This window comes from Trichosurus vulpecula, chromosome 1, assembly GCF_011100635.1.
Source record: "Trichosurus vulpecula isolate mTriVul1 chromosome 1, mTriVul1.pri, whole genome shotgun sequence".
NCBI classification, from domain to species: domain Eukaryota; kingdom Metazoa; phylum Chordata; class Mammalia; order Diprotodontia; family Phalangeridae; genus Trichosurus; species Trichosurus vulpecula.
This window is the reverse complement of record NC_050573.1, coordinates 467958208-467975970: the sequence shown is the minus strand read 5'-3', so window position 1 is coordinate 467975970 and position 17763 is coordinate 467958208. Positions and strand designations below refer to the sequence as shown.

Below are 17763 nucleotides of genomic sequence, written 5' to 3'. Positions count from 1 at the left end.
TGTACTTTTTTTTTTCAAAGCACAACATAAGTATAACTTCCTTATTAGTCCTTTTTCCTTCTTGGAATTTTCCCAAGGGCAAAGTCTGATCTTTCCTTTACAACTTTCATTATCCACTTGGTATTATATTTCTTCCATTCTAACCCTTCCAGGTATAAAGACCACGCTTCTACAATGCTAAATTCTGTGCTTTGCTTTCTAAGAAAAATTACCTTAGCCCTGACTCTGGGGAGAAGTTTGTATTTGCTCATGTCTGGTTTTGCAACAACAGCAAAAATAAAAACAGAAAAACAAAAAGCCCAACAACTGTGTTAGTTATTGTGGTACTCAGAGGGAATATCACAATTTCACATCTGGATTCCTTTGATACCACCACCTTCTCTCACTTTGTCTGCTGCTGTTCAGCATACATAGATGCTTCAGGGGGCACAACTAAACTTTACTATGAGGAGTTTTTGAGTTATAAGAACTATCATATTTGACAAGTACAAGTACACTTCATGCTATTAATTTTGTTTTGCACTGACTTAAAGCACTAAAGAATTACTCCCAGGCATTCCTAGCCAGCCCTCTTTTTTGAACCAATTCAGCTCAGTTCTACACAATTAAACACCTCCCCAAACAAGACACCCAGTAGGTACTTTATTAGATACAAAGATAAAACACAATGTTTAAAAGAGAACTAAGTAACCTTCAGACCTATTATCTGATAGGCATCACCAGAAAGCCAGGTGGGTCCAATAAATATACAAAGAGGTGATGAGACACCAGAGTAAATGGTTATCATATTCACTATATAGAGAATGAGATGGGGAGCAATGTGGTCTGAACTATGATGCAAACAAGGATCAATGAAGGGCTGTCCCATGTTTACCACTTGTATCTAAAATAAATGTCAGAACAACTTTGAAAGACTTAGAGCTCTGATCAATGAAATGACCCACAGGGATTCCCATGGTCTCATGACAGAATGGGCTGTCCACCTCCTGACAGAGAAATGAAATTCAGACTGAGGCACTTTTTAAAAATATGACCAATGGGGAATTTGTTTTTCTTGATATACAAGTTTATAACAAGTTTTTTTTGTTTTTTTTTTTACTTGGGGAAAGGAGGATAGAATGGAGAGAAAGCAGATTTTCATTAACTGAAAAATTTAAAAATAAAATAAAGGTCAGCAGCACAAAAACACAGTTCATCTCAACCTGTAAACAACCAAGGTAAAATAACAGAGTATAGCAAATTAAATTTGTTTTTTTAAAAAAGTTTATTTGTTACAAAATGTTAAATACTAAAGCTAAAAACATATAAATCCAAGCCAGGCTATATTAAAAGACAAACATACCCTTCTGTTTGTGAAATTATTAAAAGTTTAAATTCAATGCATGCCTTAATGAAATAAAAATAACTCTTTTAAAACATTTTAACCTAATATACTATGAGTTCAGTGTGTATGTATTTAGCTACAACTGAAATGTTAAATCTGACCCGGAAGGTAAAACTACTGCATTCTTCAAACATCTTCCAATTCCAATACAAAGTCACCCTGCTGGTTAGGATCAAGTATCTTATGCTGATGTATTCAGATGCTGTTACTAAAAATTCTGTATTTCAAGTCTAATCTCCTCACTGTATGGACACAACGTAGTTAGGAGTGCACAAAGAATTAAACAGAATAGGTCTGGACCAGAAAGAAAAGACCTCAGTCTTACTGTATACAGTATTATCTTCTCTAATTAAAATGGTTGTTAAATATATCCTAAGAGAAGCAGAGATTAGCTCAAAGCACCTATTTAACTAGATAATTCTGTCATACACACAAACACATGCATACATGTACACAAGCACACAAGCTAGAACTTACTTTGAATAACCCTCATTTCCTCCAAGATACTTTACAGGCATTTTCAAATACATTTTCTTGTGCTTTATTCCCAACCTTTTAAGAACTTCCAAAATTTTCATCTGAAACAGTCCCAAAGGGATTTGAAGCTTATATGCAGACTAATTAAAAACTGAATTGGTTACTGATATCACATCTGCATTTCTGAATCATAGCCAAATAAGGTGATGGTAAAGTATTTGCATAACAAAACCCATGCTCAACACCAACAATCCACTTCCAAGTCCAACTTTCTGCTTTGGATCAAATACTAATTACCCAGATGTTTCTGTTCAATTTAAATAGTAAGATTTTCCAACAACAATTTTATTTTGTCTGTTAACCTACATACACAATTTTTATTTTCTTAAGTTTAAAGTCATTGACTTAGAATTTAAAATGATGACATTTCTATGATGGAGAAGAAAATGCTTATGAAGAATGAAATGCTGTTCTTACCTAAAAAGAATTATAATCTACATTTCTAAATAAATCCTTGCAAAACCTAATTTATCAATGGCTGATTAACTTGCAGGATTTCAATGAAAAAATGACCCCAAAAGGTGTCCCCCATCATTTCCCCAGGCATTGCCCAGCTGAGATCAAGTTTCTGGCTAGATGTCTGCTGGGAGACTGTACATCCTGTGCATCCGAGGGATGGATTTTTGCCATTTTGCTAAATTTTATACTCAAACTTTCCTTGACAGGGGTTCAAAGGTCTCTTCTTGATTTGTAGACAAAGAAGCTAAAAGAAAGATTGTAGGAGATAGAAAAGAAATGTGCCCACCAATATAAAGCAATCTGGATCCTTTCAAACTTGTGGGCTTTATCAATATACTTCCATTATTACATTTAATATAGAAGTGAAACAGTACATCTTCCTTCCTTCCTACCACTAGTTTCAGTGGATATGGGTCCCAAGTCTTCCCTGTAACTTGCATCCCTTTCTTGGAACTATTTGGTTTTTCTGCATACTCTTGTGAAAAGGTCTTAACAATACTCTTCACATAGTCATTTAAAGTCAGCCACACAATGTTGCTTAGGTTCTTTTTAAAGAAAGATGCTAGTCACCAGAGCCCTGGTGCTGAGCTACAGATAGATAAGGGCCCAGTCATATCTCAAACTCAGAAGATTATTTACAATTTTAAAAAATCCCTTGAGTGTTTATTAGTGAAAACGTTAGGAAGTACCTTTGCCTGTAAATGTCTTTACCTTTACCTTTACCTTCCCAGTATTAGTTGTTTTGATCAACATCACACATGTGGCCATATATCATATGGTCATTTGCACACACAAGAAAATGAAATTGTAAAACTTTGACAGGTCACTGTACTCCCATACTTACCTGCCAAAGGTGGGCGTGGACTGCTCTGGCAGAGCAGGACCCTGGAAGGTGGCACCTTACCAAAAGTCAAGTAATTCTCCTATCATGCAAACTTCCCTCCAGCATGCCCCCTTCCTTTCCTTTAATATCACTGGAATGATTCTTCTGACAAAGAGAATATTTGAGCAAAAGATAGTGCTACATTCCCTGCTCCATCAGGAATCTAGTTGGAAGCACCAGAGGCCCAAAGAATTGGTGAAGGGGTTAGAGAAAAGTTGGGTAGATGAGAAGAAAAACCTAGAAGGAGATCCCTTCAAGATGGCTCACTTGACACAAATGTGAATACAAGTGGCATTTCACTTTCAAAATCTTAGGTATATGTTTACACCACTGGGGCAGCTCTTAAGGCAGCCCCACATCTGGAAGGTGGCAGAGGTTGATGAAATTTACCATTATAGAAATAGCCACAAAGAGTTTTTCGGTGTCCCCTATTTTAACATGACCACTAGAAATAATGGAATTTATGTTTACTAATACTATGCCATTGGTTTTACAAAAACTAAATTAATTTAAACATTTCTTACCAGAAGTTCACAATATTATGGAAGCAACAGAGCATTTTAAAAGAAGGGGCTGCACAGCAGCTTTCTAGGCTGAGATAAAACCTTATTCTAGCCTACAGTGTATCTGGATCCCTTTTAAGACCCCAGGAGTAGTTATCTCAAAGAGAACTAACAAGCACACACTGTACCATATGGTTGTTTGTTGAACATATGAGTATCAGTTTCAGTCCTCACTAGAATTTTACTGGTGCCCACAGATCTTCCAGTCTTCACAATCAAACAGAAATACAATCTTCGAGTTACATTACTATGCAACGACATTTCCGGGAGTGAACATACTTCCTGTATTCTGCAAGTTGCTTCAAATATATGTTGGATGGCCATCTGTGCATCTCAACAAAACTGCGTTCCTCTGCTAAAATTTTTTGGGGAGGAAAAAGTATTAGATATAAAATATTTTAACAAAAAAATATAATGTAACCAAAGGTTCTAAAAGTTCATTTCAAACATGTTTTAAATATTATTCCTTCAAGTCTGCCTTAGTTTGTACAAGTTCTAAGTCTACTGAAATCTCTTTTTAGTGCTGCTAACAGGCCTAGGATAAATAACAACAACTCTGCCACGCAATGCTTTTCAGTTTACAAAACTTTTTTTTACAGCAAGTCTATGAGTTATGCAGTGTCAATATTATTGTACCATTTTATAAGTGGAGAAATCATGAGGCTCTAAGACATTAAATGGCTTGGCCAGTACTACACAGGCCATAAGCGGTACAGCCAAGACTCAAACCCAGCTCTTTGGATTGCAAGTCAAGCCCTCTAGCACATAAACATATTATATAATAAATACTCTGGCCATAAAGAATTCCCTTCTTGGAAACTACCTTCCAGATATAAAGAAGAAGGAATGGAGAAATTCTAGAACACCATGGAGATAATATAAAGTGGGAATGAAAAACTTGTTCCTTGGCTAACTTTGCACCAAATAACTTTCACACTAACAAGAAACTTCAAAAGTAAGAAATAAAATAGTGCTTGCTATGGGAATTTAATCTTGGCTTTGGTTCTTTCTGCTCTTCTGTGGGCTTTTGGTGAAATTTAAGGTTGCTAGCCAGCCCTTAGGAAGAGAAGAAAAGGGGAGATAATGGTAGATGGGCCTCTCACTACAGAAAAGCCACTTGGTAAGGGCTAGGGAAGCAGGAAGCAGGAAGAAGGAAGAGGGGAAAAGGCAAATGGTAAAATACAAAAGCCATTTGGGCAGAGCATAAAGACAGTTCAACAATGTAATTATAGTCCAAGTGAATTACCAAGGAGTGCTGAGGGCTTCTTGTATGTAATTATATTTCAAAGGACAATACTTTACCCTCAAGAATTGAATCTGTGTAAGTTTCTATCAGAAATGGAGATCCAGGGAGAGTTTTAAAAGACTTTACTTTCTCTTACCTAACCTACTAAAACTGAAAATCCGGGTAAGAGAAGACTGTCTTCATTTGGCCCCACAAATTCACCACGAGTTGAAACCTATTTAGTAGCAGCAAGTAAGATAAAGGAAGGAGGGAGTATACAAAAACAATCTGGGCAAGACCCAACAGCAGTTACACCCTCCACAAGGACCACCTCTGCAAAGCCCCAGTGACCAGACCAAAAAGGAGTAGGTGACCAGGCTGAACTTAAGAGAGTTAGTTCACAGGCAACTTTCTGGGACATTTCCTCACCCTCCACACCCACTTCCTGTGTGGGACTTGGCAGAGCTAGGATTTACAATTGAGGTCTCTTGATTTCTAGAACCCTTTATACTAAAGGCAAATAAATGGTAGGGGACAAGGAAGTCAACAAGCACTTATTAAGTGCCTGCTACGTGCTGAGCAGTGTGCTAAGGAAGAAGTAAAGAAACTGGTGGAAAAATGTCAGAGAAAAGAACATAGAAGAGGGAACAAAAGGGAGGGGAGAGAGTAAATGGACTGCACTTCAGCTGTACATTTAGAATTCTACTTAATCAGAATTTTAAAAGATGAATTTCATAAGCTCAAAGCTGTAGTGCCTTAGGGATCCAGAGGCCATCTAATCCAAGCCCCTCTTTGCCTCATTTATGGGCAGTTAGGTGGCTCTGCCAGTGGCTAGAGCGCTGGAGACAGGAAGGCCTGAGTTAACACCACCTCAGACACTCACTTCTTGGAGGACTCTGGGCAGGCTACCTAACCTCTGTTTGCCCAAGTTTCCTCATCTGCAAAAAATGGGCATGATAACAATAGCACCTATCTCTTGGGCTTGTTGTATGAATCAAATGAGTTATTTGTAAAGCACTCGGCAAACCTAAAAGGGCCATTCGAATTCTAATCATTATTTGACATGACGAAAGTAAGGCCTAGGAAAATGTGGTAATGTGCCCAAAGCCACACAGTCAAAAAGCAGAAAGAATGTGAACTCTGGCTCCAGAGCCAGTGCTCTTTCCACCACGCCAGACCGTTTGAGGGGCAAAGATGAGGGGAGAGAAATGAAAATGGGGGCAGGTGGATGACAGGAGAAGGGGAAATTCAGGTAGGCTCAAGGGGCCTTGGAGAGAGGACATGGAAAGGTACCTGAGCCAAACCTTTTCTGCTTTTCAATTTGCCCCTGATAATTAAAACCAAACGCTGCCATTTCTTAAAACAAAGCTATGCAGAGGCGATCCCAAGGACCTGTGATGAAGGACTTCACCATAGTCTAGGTTCCAATATGACTAATAGGTAAGAATTAATACTGACTTAGGTTTAAGGGGGGGGGGATTCAATCCCTAGGTGCATACCTGGCTTAGAGGTACAGAGCAACAACCAAACTCAAGGTCATTGTACATGTGCACCAGGGGTGGAGCTCAACTTTTGTGTTTCAAATCTTGAAGCAACAGGAAAGGATCATAGCATCTTCAGAGTTATAACAGATCTTAGCCATCACCTAAGGCCAACCTCCCATACATAGTAGTCCCTGAGGGGTCATTCAACTTCTGCTTTAAGATACAAAACTCAAAAATTTATGCTGAAAATCATTCTTCATGTCACTATTCCACAAAGCATATATTCTATGCCCAAACTTCTCTGTTCCAGCAAGGAGTACTTCTTCAGTTCAAGGAGGTTTCTTTTAGAAAGGTCAAAGTTTAATTTGCAACTTACGACCTTAAGTATGCATAATTTAGGGGCTTAAAGTTTCATTCATAACAAATATTTAAATTTACACCGCTAATTTCCAAAATGAGTTAATTTTTACACCAACATTCCATCCAAATTTATGATGAGCATATATAAATTGCTTTAAGGTTTGGAAGGAACTTCGCATATTTTCTCATTTGAGCCCCACAACTCTGTGGAGTGCTCTTATTATCCCCATTTTACAGATGGAGAAACTGAGAGAGATTAAGTGACTTGCTCAGGGTCATACAGCTATCAAGTGTCTGAGGCAGGATTCCACTCGAACTCAGGACTTCCTGACTCCAAGTCCAGAGCTGTATCCCATACTTGCACTTTCAAGAGATAACTTGGTAATCTGCAGATACATATAAATTGTAGATACATACTAACTACTTGCTCCTTTTTCCTTATCTAGATCACAATAGAAATTAGAGAGTTACGTAAGCTAAAAATCAAGCTATTTACCCAGAAGCCAAATCCAACACAATTTTCCTCTGCTTGGGCACCGATAACAATACAGTAAATACGACAACAGTAAGGACTTTCATGTGTGATAGATGATTAGCTAGACCCCTATTTTATTCCAATCAGTATGAATCAGTGTGATATGATTTCACAGGGGCAGTGAGTCTAAGTTCTGTATATTAGGTCCCAGAGCTATGACCTACTAATTATAAAGCTCTCTTGCCTAACCACAGGAATGCTGATGACCCAACCCAGTGTGGACGGGATGTCCTAATGTGATATGGAAAGTCCCCTAACTTATTTTTGTGCCTCTGGACCACCCTCTCTTGCCCAACATGAACAGGGGACCGTCTTATGACCGCTTCGTAAGAGGAGATGACCACTGCCTTGCCCATCCTGTGACCACCCATGCTGATGTATCATTTCTGGCCTTCCTGGAGGATCAAAAGCAGGGTCTACCAACCAATGAGATCGCATATTTTACCATGCCTCTTTTGCAAGTTTGGGTATTAAACCTCATAAAAGTAAGGCCCTGGGGAAAGGAGGCATCTCAGATTGTAAGGCAGATCTGAAGTCCGCTTCGTTAGAAGGGGCCACAGACCCTTTAATAAAATGCTACTGGCTTGGAGCTCTGCTTCAGTGGGGTTTTTTTTGGTTTTTTGGGTTTTTTTTGCAGAATGGACAATTTTGGACCCCACACATTTCACTGGGGTAGGAATGTTCATCAATAATCCATGGTCTTAGAAGAGAAGGCCACAAATTCAGAGGTAAGAGAGATTCTAAAGGCCATCTAGACCATATCCCTTCATTTTACAGATAGGAAAACAGATGGTCAGAGAGATCTGTCCAAGGTAAGTAACAGAGGCGGCCAAGCTGGGATTTGAATCTGGACCCTTGCTCCAAAGGCTCTTTCTTCTGTACCGTGACCCCTACCTGAAAGGTTATATGACTTCCCCTTGATCATAGAACTAGTAAGTGCCAGTGGTCAGGTCTGAATCTGGGTCTTCTTGATTTATGTACTTTATTTTTATTTATGTTGGAGATGCATCAATTACTGAAAGTGTTAAAAAATATTTTTTAACAAGCTGTGTTTTTCACATGCCCCAAGAAAATAACACTATTTTGCATCTGTTTATTTTCCTTACTCCTGTTTTTCACATTGATTCAGTGATTCCCTATTCTCTAGGATCTCTTTCTTGCCAACCTCCTTGCTGTCTTAGAGAAACTTCTGCCCTAGGTACCCCCTGCACCTCCACCTCCTGATCTGAGGAGGCCAATTTGTATCCTTAGAAGTTAGAACAGTACTTGGCACATAGTAAGTATGCCATACGTAGTTTTTTTTCATACATTAAATTCACTAATTCCTAATAACCTGTCTTGTTTCTGTGAGAAACATGGTCTAAGTCAAAGGTGTCAAATGCCCAGCCTGTTGGCCCAGACCAGATTAAAGTTGAGAAATGTTTAACAAAATAAATAAAAATACAACACAACATAGATAAATGTTAATTTGCAGTTTTCTAATGTACTGCCCATAAGTATGTTTCTATTTGAGTTTGACACCACTGGTCTAATAACAGATCTATGAGAATTGTGTTTTCAATTAAGCCTGAAGGAGGTCTATTTTGTGTCCCCTCCAAGACAGCTGAAATCATAAAAGTATCTTGGGCTGGCCCTAAGGTGATTTCATTTGTAAGGCATGTGGAGTACAGTGGTAAGAGCATGTGACAGGGAAACAGAACACCTAGGTTCAAATCATAGCTCACATAGCTATAGGAGAATGGGGCAATCACATCACTGCTCTGTGATGACTCAGTTTCCTCATTTGTAAAAGGATAAGGTTGGAGTAGATGTCCCTCCAGTCTTAAATCCTATGGTCTGGGTTCAAATTCCAGCCTGGTCATTGACATGTTTACGGATATGTATGTGCATGGACCCCAAGGCCACCATTAAATAAGATCCTGGTGTAGAACTCAGGGAGGACAGTGATGGAGGGCCACCTATAGGCATATGGGTCATCAGATCCCATATTGCTCAGCGCCTCCTCTTCTGCTATATTTGGTCATGCTTCTTACTAGGGACATATTCATACTCATACATTTATATATATTCAAATATATTAATATATCAGCCACTATTGTCTTAGAGCTTTGCTAGTGAGCAGTTTTACAGTCACCAAGGAAATTCTTGGCTGAGGGCTCAGGGTGAACAAAAGAATGACTGATTCAACATAAAAATTCATAGAGCAAAGAGAGAGACTCTATCCGGGCTCTTTCTTGGCAAATGAGTTAGCATCTTTGGTTGGGGAGGTTGGGACAAGCTGAAGTTGGCATGGGAGTTTGGGCCTAGGCCATTTCCCCTTCCTAATGGTTTTTTAAATTTTTTTCGCCAGGCTGCTTTGAAAGGAAAAAAAAAATAGTTTTTCAGAGTAGAGGAGCTGAGAGAAGGAGAAATTCAATCTATGCAAGGACAAATAGGGAGATGATCTGACCCGCCACCATGACCATCATTAGCCTAGCACCAGGAGCAAACTGCAGCTTTAGCCCTTTAATAAATAATTTAAGTACTATATAAAGGGATCAATTTTTCCTTCTGAATATTTTGAACAGAGGATTATAAGGCAGCCAGGTGGTGCAGTGGATAGAGCGTCAGGCCTCAAGTCAGGAAGACCTGAGTTCAAATCTCGCTTCAGACACTTACTAGCTACGTGACCCTGGGCAAGTCACTTAACCCTGTTTGCCTCAGTTTCCTCATCTGTAAAATGAGCTGGAGAAGGAAATGGTAAACCACTCCAGTTATCTTTGCCCAGAAGACCCCAAATGGAGTCACAAAGGGTCAGACACGACTAATTGACCCAACAACAACAATAAGTGGAGGACTGAAGTGGGATTTACACGTGGATGTGGCTTTTCTTTTTTTGGCAGAGTTATTGAATATTATCTACATGTCAAGCTTTATTGTTCTCACCACAAGGACTGACAATGTGTGTTGGCAAGAAGAATATTCCACGGCTTTGAGAACGAATATTCTGTGACTTGGCAACTGTGTGGAATAAATAAAGACAGGAGACCCCCGTGTGTGAGCATAGCAAATAGACTGGATGATGAGAATCATATTACTGTTTGACTGTATTTTTCAACTGACTCTTTCAATTCTGCGTCACATGCTCTTTCCACTGAGCTCCACCTGCTGTACAAATAAAATCACCTTAGGGCCAGCCCATGATACTTTTATGATTTCAGTCATCTTGGAGGGGACACAAAACAGAACTATCTGTGCCACATCCCACTTTCTCATGAATAGTGTTGAAACACATCTGTCTGCACTTAAACCCGTATCTCACAGAAACAAAACATGTTATTATAAATTAGTGAACTGAATGAGCGAAAAAGCATTTACTGCACACTTACTTTGTGCCAAGTATTATGCTAATCACTGAGGATATAAACTGGCAGCCTCAGATCAGGAGGGGGAGGGGAGCCAGGGCAGAAGTTTCTCCAAGGCAGTAGGGAGGTTGGCAAGGAAGAGACTGGAGAGTAGGGAGTCAATGAATCAGTGTGGAAAAATAGGAGTAAGGAAACACACACACACACACACACACACACACACAAAATAGTGTCATTTTCTTGGGGTAAGTTCTAAAAATACAGCATTTACAATGAATATTCAATGTTTTCAGTGCTCAATGTTGTTTTTTCAAAATAATGTTTTGCAAAAAAGGAAACACAGGATTATGGAAAATGAAAAATAAAAGTTAAGTAGAAGGAGCTCATGGTAGCATAACTACAGCGATCCTTTCATACCTTTAAACAAACATTAAAATCTCAATTAGCAAAACCTCATTAAGGGAAATGGAATTTGAGTTTTCTCCTTTCTTCTGAGAAAAGACAAAATTGTTCCTAATTTCCTATGATGAGGGTACAAACCCTCTTACAGAGTTAGGGAAAACGCAAATATTCTGTGTTTGTATTTGGTCAAATTATAAGACAGCATATGAATAAAATTATAAAAGGGAAGAATTCCTCAAAGGTAGAGGCAGCTAGGTAACACACTGGATAGAATCCAGGGCTTGGAAAACCTGAGTTCAAATCCAGCCTCTGACACTTCCTAGCTATTTGTCCTGGGGTGAGTCACTTAACTTCAGCTTGCCTCAGTTTCCCCAAAGGGGGATAATAATAGTGCCTGCCTTACAGGTTTGTTGTGAGGATCAAATGAGATAATATTTGTAAAGTGCTTCGAGCAGTGCCTGGCTCATAGTAAGCCCTGTATTATTACTGCACCTTCCAGAGATTGCAAAACCCTATGTAAATCATCTGTGTAATGTCTTTATTTCTATTTTACAAATGAAGGATTGAAGACACCAAGGGATCCATGGTGGCCCGGTCAGTGGAGCGCAAGCTAAAATAAGGGTGCTCTCTATCCTGCTTAAGTGCTTTCTCTATTTGCCTCCCGAAGACAGGCCACTTCCTTTTCACTCAGAACAGCCAATGGAAGCACTCCTTACCTTGGCGGGGGATGGGGGCAGGTTATATTTAAGTAGTCTTTTTTTTTTCCTGCTCAGAAAAGATTTTCAATAAACATTTACTGATTTGATTAAAAAACATTTTCTTTTCTCAAGAAAATAATACATTGTGTTGAGAATTAATAACCACTTAACACACATTAAACACCCGCCATGTTGCAGGGTGTTAGGGATAAAAATACCCCCCTCCCCCCAATGAAATAAGCACTACTCTCCAGAAACATACATTCTATTGGCAGAGACAACATGTGTTCATATGAGAACATAGCAAAAAAAATAACAAAATGAGTACAAGGTAGTTAAATAAAAACTAAGGAAGAAAGTGCTAGAAGGCTTCATGTAGAAGGTGGTGCTTGAGCTGTGTCTTGAAGAAAGGCAGAGCATGTAGGGCTGAGGGGAGAAGGGGGTGCATTCCAAGCATGGAGGATGGCCAGGGCAAAGGGATGGGCACAGGAAATGGAAGGCCGGTTGGTGGCTAGACTCTAGAGTTCAGGAAGGAGAGTAATATATAACGAGGCTGTGTAAAGGTAGGTTGAGGTTAGGTTGCAAAGATTTTAAAAGCCAAGCAGAGTTTATATTTTATCCTAGGGAGCTACTGGAGTTTACTGAGTGGTTGTGAGCCAGTCAGATCTGAGCTTTAGCAGCTGTGTGGGGAATGGACCGGGAGGGGGGCAGAACTGAGGCAGGAAGACCAATGAGAAGAAGACCATGGCAACCGTCTTAAAGTCAGGGTGGTGAGAGCCTCCACTAAGGTGTGAGTGGACATGAGGAGTTGGTTTCCAGAGATGTCATTCGGGTAGGCAGGGCAAGATTTGGCAGCTGATTAGGTATGTGGGGTGATGGAGGGTGTAAGAGCCAAAGTTACGAATCTGAAGGACTAGCAGACTGGTGGTGCTTTCTATAGCAACAGAGAGCTTTGGGAGAGGTGTAGGTGTGGACAGAAAGATAGTGAGTGTTGAGTCATATGACCTATATATGTAAGAACAAGAACTAATATATATGAATGGTCCACTCTGATAGTTATTCTATTTGCTTTCTGGGTTGTTCAGTCATTTCAGTCATGTCCAGTCTTTGTGACCCCATTTGAAGTTTTCTTGGCAAAGCTACTGAAGTGATTTGCCATTCCTTCTGCCGCTCATTTTACAGATGAGGAAACCGAGGCAAACAGGGTTAAGTGACTTGCCCAGAGTCATACAGCTAGTAAATGTCTGAGGCTGAATTTGAACTCAGGTCTTCTGACTCTAGCCCCTCCCAGGCACTCTATCCACTGAGCCACCTAGCTTCCCTAGGCAGTTACCTATTTTTATTTTTTATACTCAAACTCATGCTTTGTTTTGTTTTGATAGATCTCACGTACATAATTTTTGCTCTATACATCTTACAACAGCTTTTGGCTCAAAGCGGTAAAAGTCTAATATATTTTTTTCTAAACTATTTGCTTTCTATTTAATCACTTAAGTCTCTGCTTTTACACACACACACACACACACACACACACACACACACACGTATGTGTATATGTTTACCTCATAAGAATTTTTCAGCATAGCCCAAAATCCAAATTTTCTTTTTCCTGAGAATATGTCAAAACCAGTGAGGTGATAAAAACACACACACACAAAACAAGATATCTCTACCCTAAGGGGAAACATTTCTCCTTCCTCTTCACAAAAAAAGGCTAAGATATTTTAATGAAATCACAATGGAAAATGCTACCTGTCTCAAATGCTTTGAGGATGTTTGAAGCCTGTTTACCTAGCACAGGTTGAACTGTTTACCTCAATGCAACATGTTTAATCCACATTATAAAAGGAATTTTCACTGTTACTCTCACAAGAACAATCGCAAATTTCGGATAATTACACCTCAAATCTGAGTACCATGATTCTGTTACAAACTTTTCTTTTTAAAACAGGAATTGGCAAACTACCTGAAAGATCCTGAAAATCTGGCTTTTGGCTGAAGATGAGGTAGTTAGTGGCAATAAAATGAAGGAGCCAGGTTGAAAGGCAATCAGAGTTGTGAAACTGCAAGAAAAAAGGGAATTAGAACAACACTGTATGAGATGATCACCAATGTTATTAGGATGAGGGAAAGACACAGGAGAAAATAATGCTGTGTCCTACAAACAAATTAAACATGACTCAGGACATGGCATTCTGGATGAGCAGTCAAAGCGTGTTAGGAATCAGATTCAACTCAGTCTTAACATAGATGATGCTTTCATGAGTCCATGCGTCAACCAACAGAAAACAGAACTGCCATAACAGCAAGTGTTGTTGCTGTTGGTTTTTTTCTGAAGCGCTCCCTACATTAATACCAAAACAATAACATCGCATGGACACAGGGTCTTCAGCACCGTTAGCAGGAAGCGACAGATCCTGAAGTCAAAAAACTATTTCTACAAAATAGATAAAATAATTCTTTACAAATGGAAATATATACACCACTCTTCTGCATTCTAATATGAGAATCTGGATGTTGTCTCCAAGGACATTCAAGCAGACTTAAATTAAAAGTTGTAAATGTCAAAAACCAAAAGGGAATATGAAAAACTAAGAAATATAAAAAAAAAGTTTCTTTGAATAAAAAATACTCTGCTTACAACTTATCTGTTCTATAGCCTACATTTATAAAATCCAATGCCTTATGAAACAATAAAAATATTCTGCCTCATTTCCTGCTAGGATTTTTTTTTAAATTGACAATGATATGACTATTATGGAAGTGTTTTGTATAACAACACATGTATAGCCTATGTTGAATTGCTTGCCTTCTCAATGAGGGTGGTAGGGGAGGGAAGAAAGGAGAGAATTTGGAACTCGAAGTTTAAAAAAAATGTTAAAAATTATTTTTACATACAACTGGGAAATAAGACATACAGGTGATGGGATATAGAAATCTATCTTAGCCTACATGAAAGTAAGGGGGAAGGAGATGGGGGGGTGATAGAAGGGAGGGCAGATTGGGGAAAGGGGTAATCAGAATGCATGCCATCTTGGGGTGGGGGGAGGGGAGAGATGGGGAGAAAATTTGTAACTCAAAATCTTGTGGAAATGAATGTTGAAAACTAAAAATAAATAAATTAATCTAAAAAATAATTGACAATGATAGATGGTTTAGGCTAGTAGAGTATCAGCAAAATGGAGGCAAAAGCAGGGTAGCAAGAGATGATAATAACAAAATACCTTTTTTTTTCACGGCAAGCAAACAAAAGCAAAGAAGACATACACAACTAGAATGCGGCAGCTGTGGCAAGAGCTTAAAAAGGCAACTGCAGGTAGAGCTCTGGGATGAGACTCACAAACATTCCCTGTGACAGCAGGGTGTTGTAGCAGCTTACTTAGGCCTTTAATTTAAACCTTTGAGCCTAAGTCCAGGGAAATTATCAGGCATACCAACACCTGTTCAGCAGAGACAAAAGTGTCCAGAGGAAAGTGAAAAAAAAAAAAAAACCAACCCTGGAGGAACCTGGAGACAAGTACAGGATTCCTACGAAAAATTAAAGAAGAATATGAAAATAGAGAACCAGGGAGTGAGGAAGCAATGTGGTCATGTCTCTGGAACAGCCACAAAATATCACAGGGAGGAATTAGCTACAGGCTTTGATTTTGAGAAATGTCACACCAACACACCTGCTCCTAAGTTAGAAGTGTGTTCTGTGATTTGAAAGTAGATTTCCAGAACAAACTCAATTCAAATGGGTTCTGACTGGAGGGAAGACAACAGCACTTGGGATAACATGACAGAAATCATCATGGTGCTGCCAACATAGTGACCTCAACAGTCTTTTCTTTCCCAATTCATCCTAATCAATCAAATCAATTCAGAACACAACAGTCTATTGGAGGACAGGAATTATTCTTTACATATTCCAGGATCATAGGCACTCAATAAATAATAAATTGTCAATGCCAAAGCGTGAGACTAAATTAGGTCTTAAGATCTCAAATCTTGAAGGAAAACTCAAAAGACCTTTTGGAAAAAAAAAGGTATAATTTGGAAGTACCTTAATATCAAATAATGGTCACATTTCCTTCTTTGTTTTTGTCTTATGTAGCATCATAAAATGTTAAGAGTTTGTTTAATGTCCTCATTCCACATTTTATCCCAAGTCACTTATTAAATTTATGTGACAATTTATGACAAGTAGAATCTGGCGAAACAGAAAGAGTTCATGACCCCTATTCTAATGAACCCAAAGAACATGGCCAATCAACAATAGCATTAACTGCTTATGTGAAGGACAGAACACCTAGCCTAAGACTTGACTGGTAAGTAAGCAAAATGAAGGACAGTGCTGAGGGGTCACATATACAGAATCAACATAGCTTCAAACTTTCTATTCTGTGAAAATATTATTAAGACCTATGTGCCAAAGAAGAGATCAGCATTGCAATCTACTAGAAAAGATTCTACTTTGTAAGGAATACTTAATCTCTAGAAAGAGGATATACAAATGGAGATGTTTTTAATGCATGAGTGTATAAGCTAGACATAACAAAGCAAAAACACAATGACCACAAAACAATATTGCAATAAAAGTTACTTCCAAAGTTACACCAAATATTAGCCTCACCTTTACCAAGGCTGATTATAATTACCTTCCTAGAGAAAAGAAGTTATCAACAAAATAAAAGGATTGTGATTATCTGTATACTCAACTGACAAGTTAGAAAAACACGGGTGATTATTAAATTACCTTAGCTTTTTTAAGGAGGCCCACAACACTGAGGCTTGTCGTCGCCAATTCCCTACTGGGCATACTCTGTAGTTGCGTAATGATGTAAAGCTCACAGATGTGCTGAAGTCGAGATACTTGGTACATCTCAGCACAAATCAAGAGAGACATAGCTTGCAGAATGCTGGCTGAAAAAAAAGAGGGGAAAATCAGAAAAAAGAAACCAATAATATATATGTGCTTTTTAAAAACGTAAAAGTATTTATTTTTTCCAATTATAGGTAAAACAATTTTCAACATTCAATTTTTTGAAAGATCTTGAGTTCTAAAATTTTCTCCCTCCCTCCCCAAGATGGCAAGCAATCTGATACAGGTTATACATGTGCAATCACTTACATGAGCTTTTCAAAATCGTGCTGACCAAATCATAAAGTCAGAAATTGGGAAGAACCTTCTCAAATCCCTTTCCCTACCTTTAGGCAAGAGCAAGCTTAAAATAAAGGGGAGAATCTGTTTTTAAAGATATCCTGAGAAGATCCCTTCTCTGCTCGTCCTAACCTCCTGCAAGGTTATTTTAATACAGCTTCTTGTCAAATAACTCTTCCTGCTAACTGATCTCAGCCCCTTACTGTATGGAAACCTTTTTTGTCCTCAGCTGAAATGGAAACATTATGGTCACCATTCTGTGGGTACGAGGTCTTCTTACGTTGAAAATGATCAACAATTCATACATCAGCATCTTCTTTTCCTGAATTTTCTCTCCAGTTTTTTTTAATAAATTATTTTTTGTTTTAAACTTTAAAAATCCTCATAGGATTTTCCAGTTTTCTAGTCATCTTTGTGGTTCTCATCTTAATCCTCATTTAAGTTCTTCACATTCCTCTAACTATGTGGGCTACGACATAAGTGGCAAGAGTACGCTGAAAAGCATCTGACTAATGTGGAGCATAATGGGAAAATCATTTCAGGCACTGCATGCAATATTTGTAATGTCTGCATCCCAGCATTAAGCATGACTTGGTTATTTTCTCTGACTCATAGCTTTTCCCCGCCCTACTGGTAAAAAAATGTTGGTATTTGTATATGGCTTTAAAATTTGTAAGGCATTTTGCAAACATTACCTCATTTGAGTCTCACAGCACTCGAAATAGGTATTATTGTGCAAGGTCACA

At 38.6% G+C, this 17763-nt stretch overlaps 1 protein-coding gene across 3 annotated transcripts in view; it reads right to left on the bottom strand.

Annotated features, from left to right (window-relative positions):
• Nucleotides 1-1245: 1245 nt before the first annotated feature.
• Nucleotides 1246-17763, bottom strand: part of RHOBTB3 (Rho related BTB domain containing 3) — a 75478-nt gene continuing 58960 nt past the window's right edge. For 2 of the 3 annotated variants that reach the window (XM_036767600.1, XM_036767609.1), the window contains exons 10-12: nt 16613-16779; nt 13841-13937; nt 1246-4181 (exon numbers count right to left, since the gene is read on the bottom strand). In XM_036767600.1, coding sequence (XP_036623495.1) covers nt 4066-4181; nt 13841-13937; nt 16613-16779 — 380 coding nt within the window. In that variant the 3' untranslated portion in view covers nt 1246-4065. Of the gene's footprint in view, nt 4182-10798; nt 10918-13840; nt 13938-16612; nt 16780-17763 lie in introns of all 3 variants that reach the window. The other variant, XM_036767617.1, reaches the window with a different exon arrangement.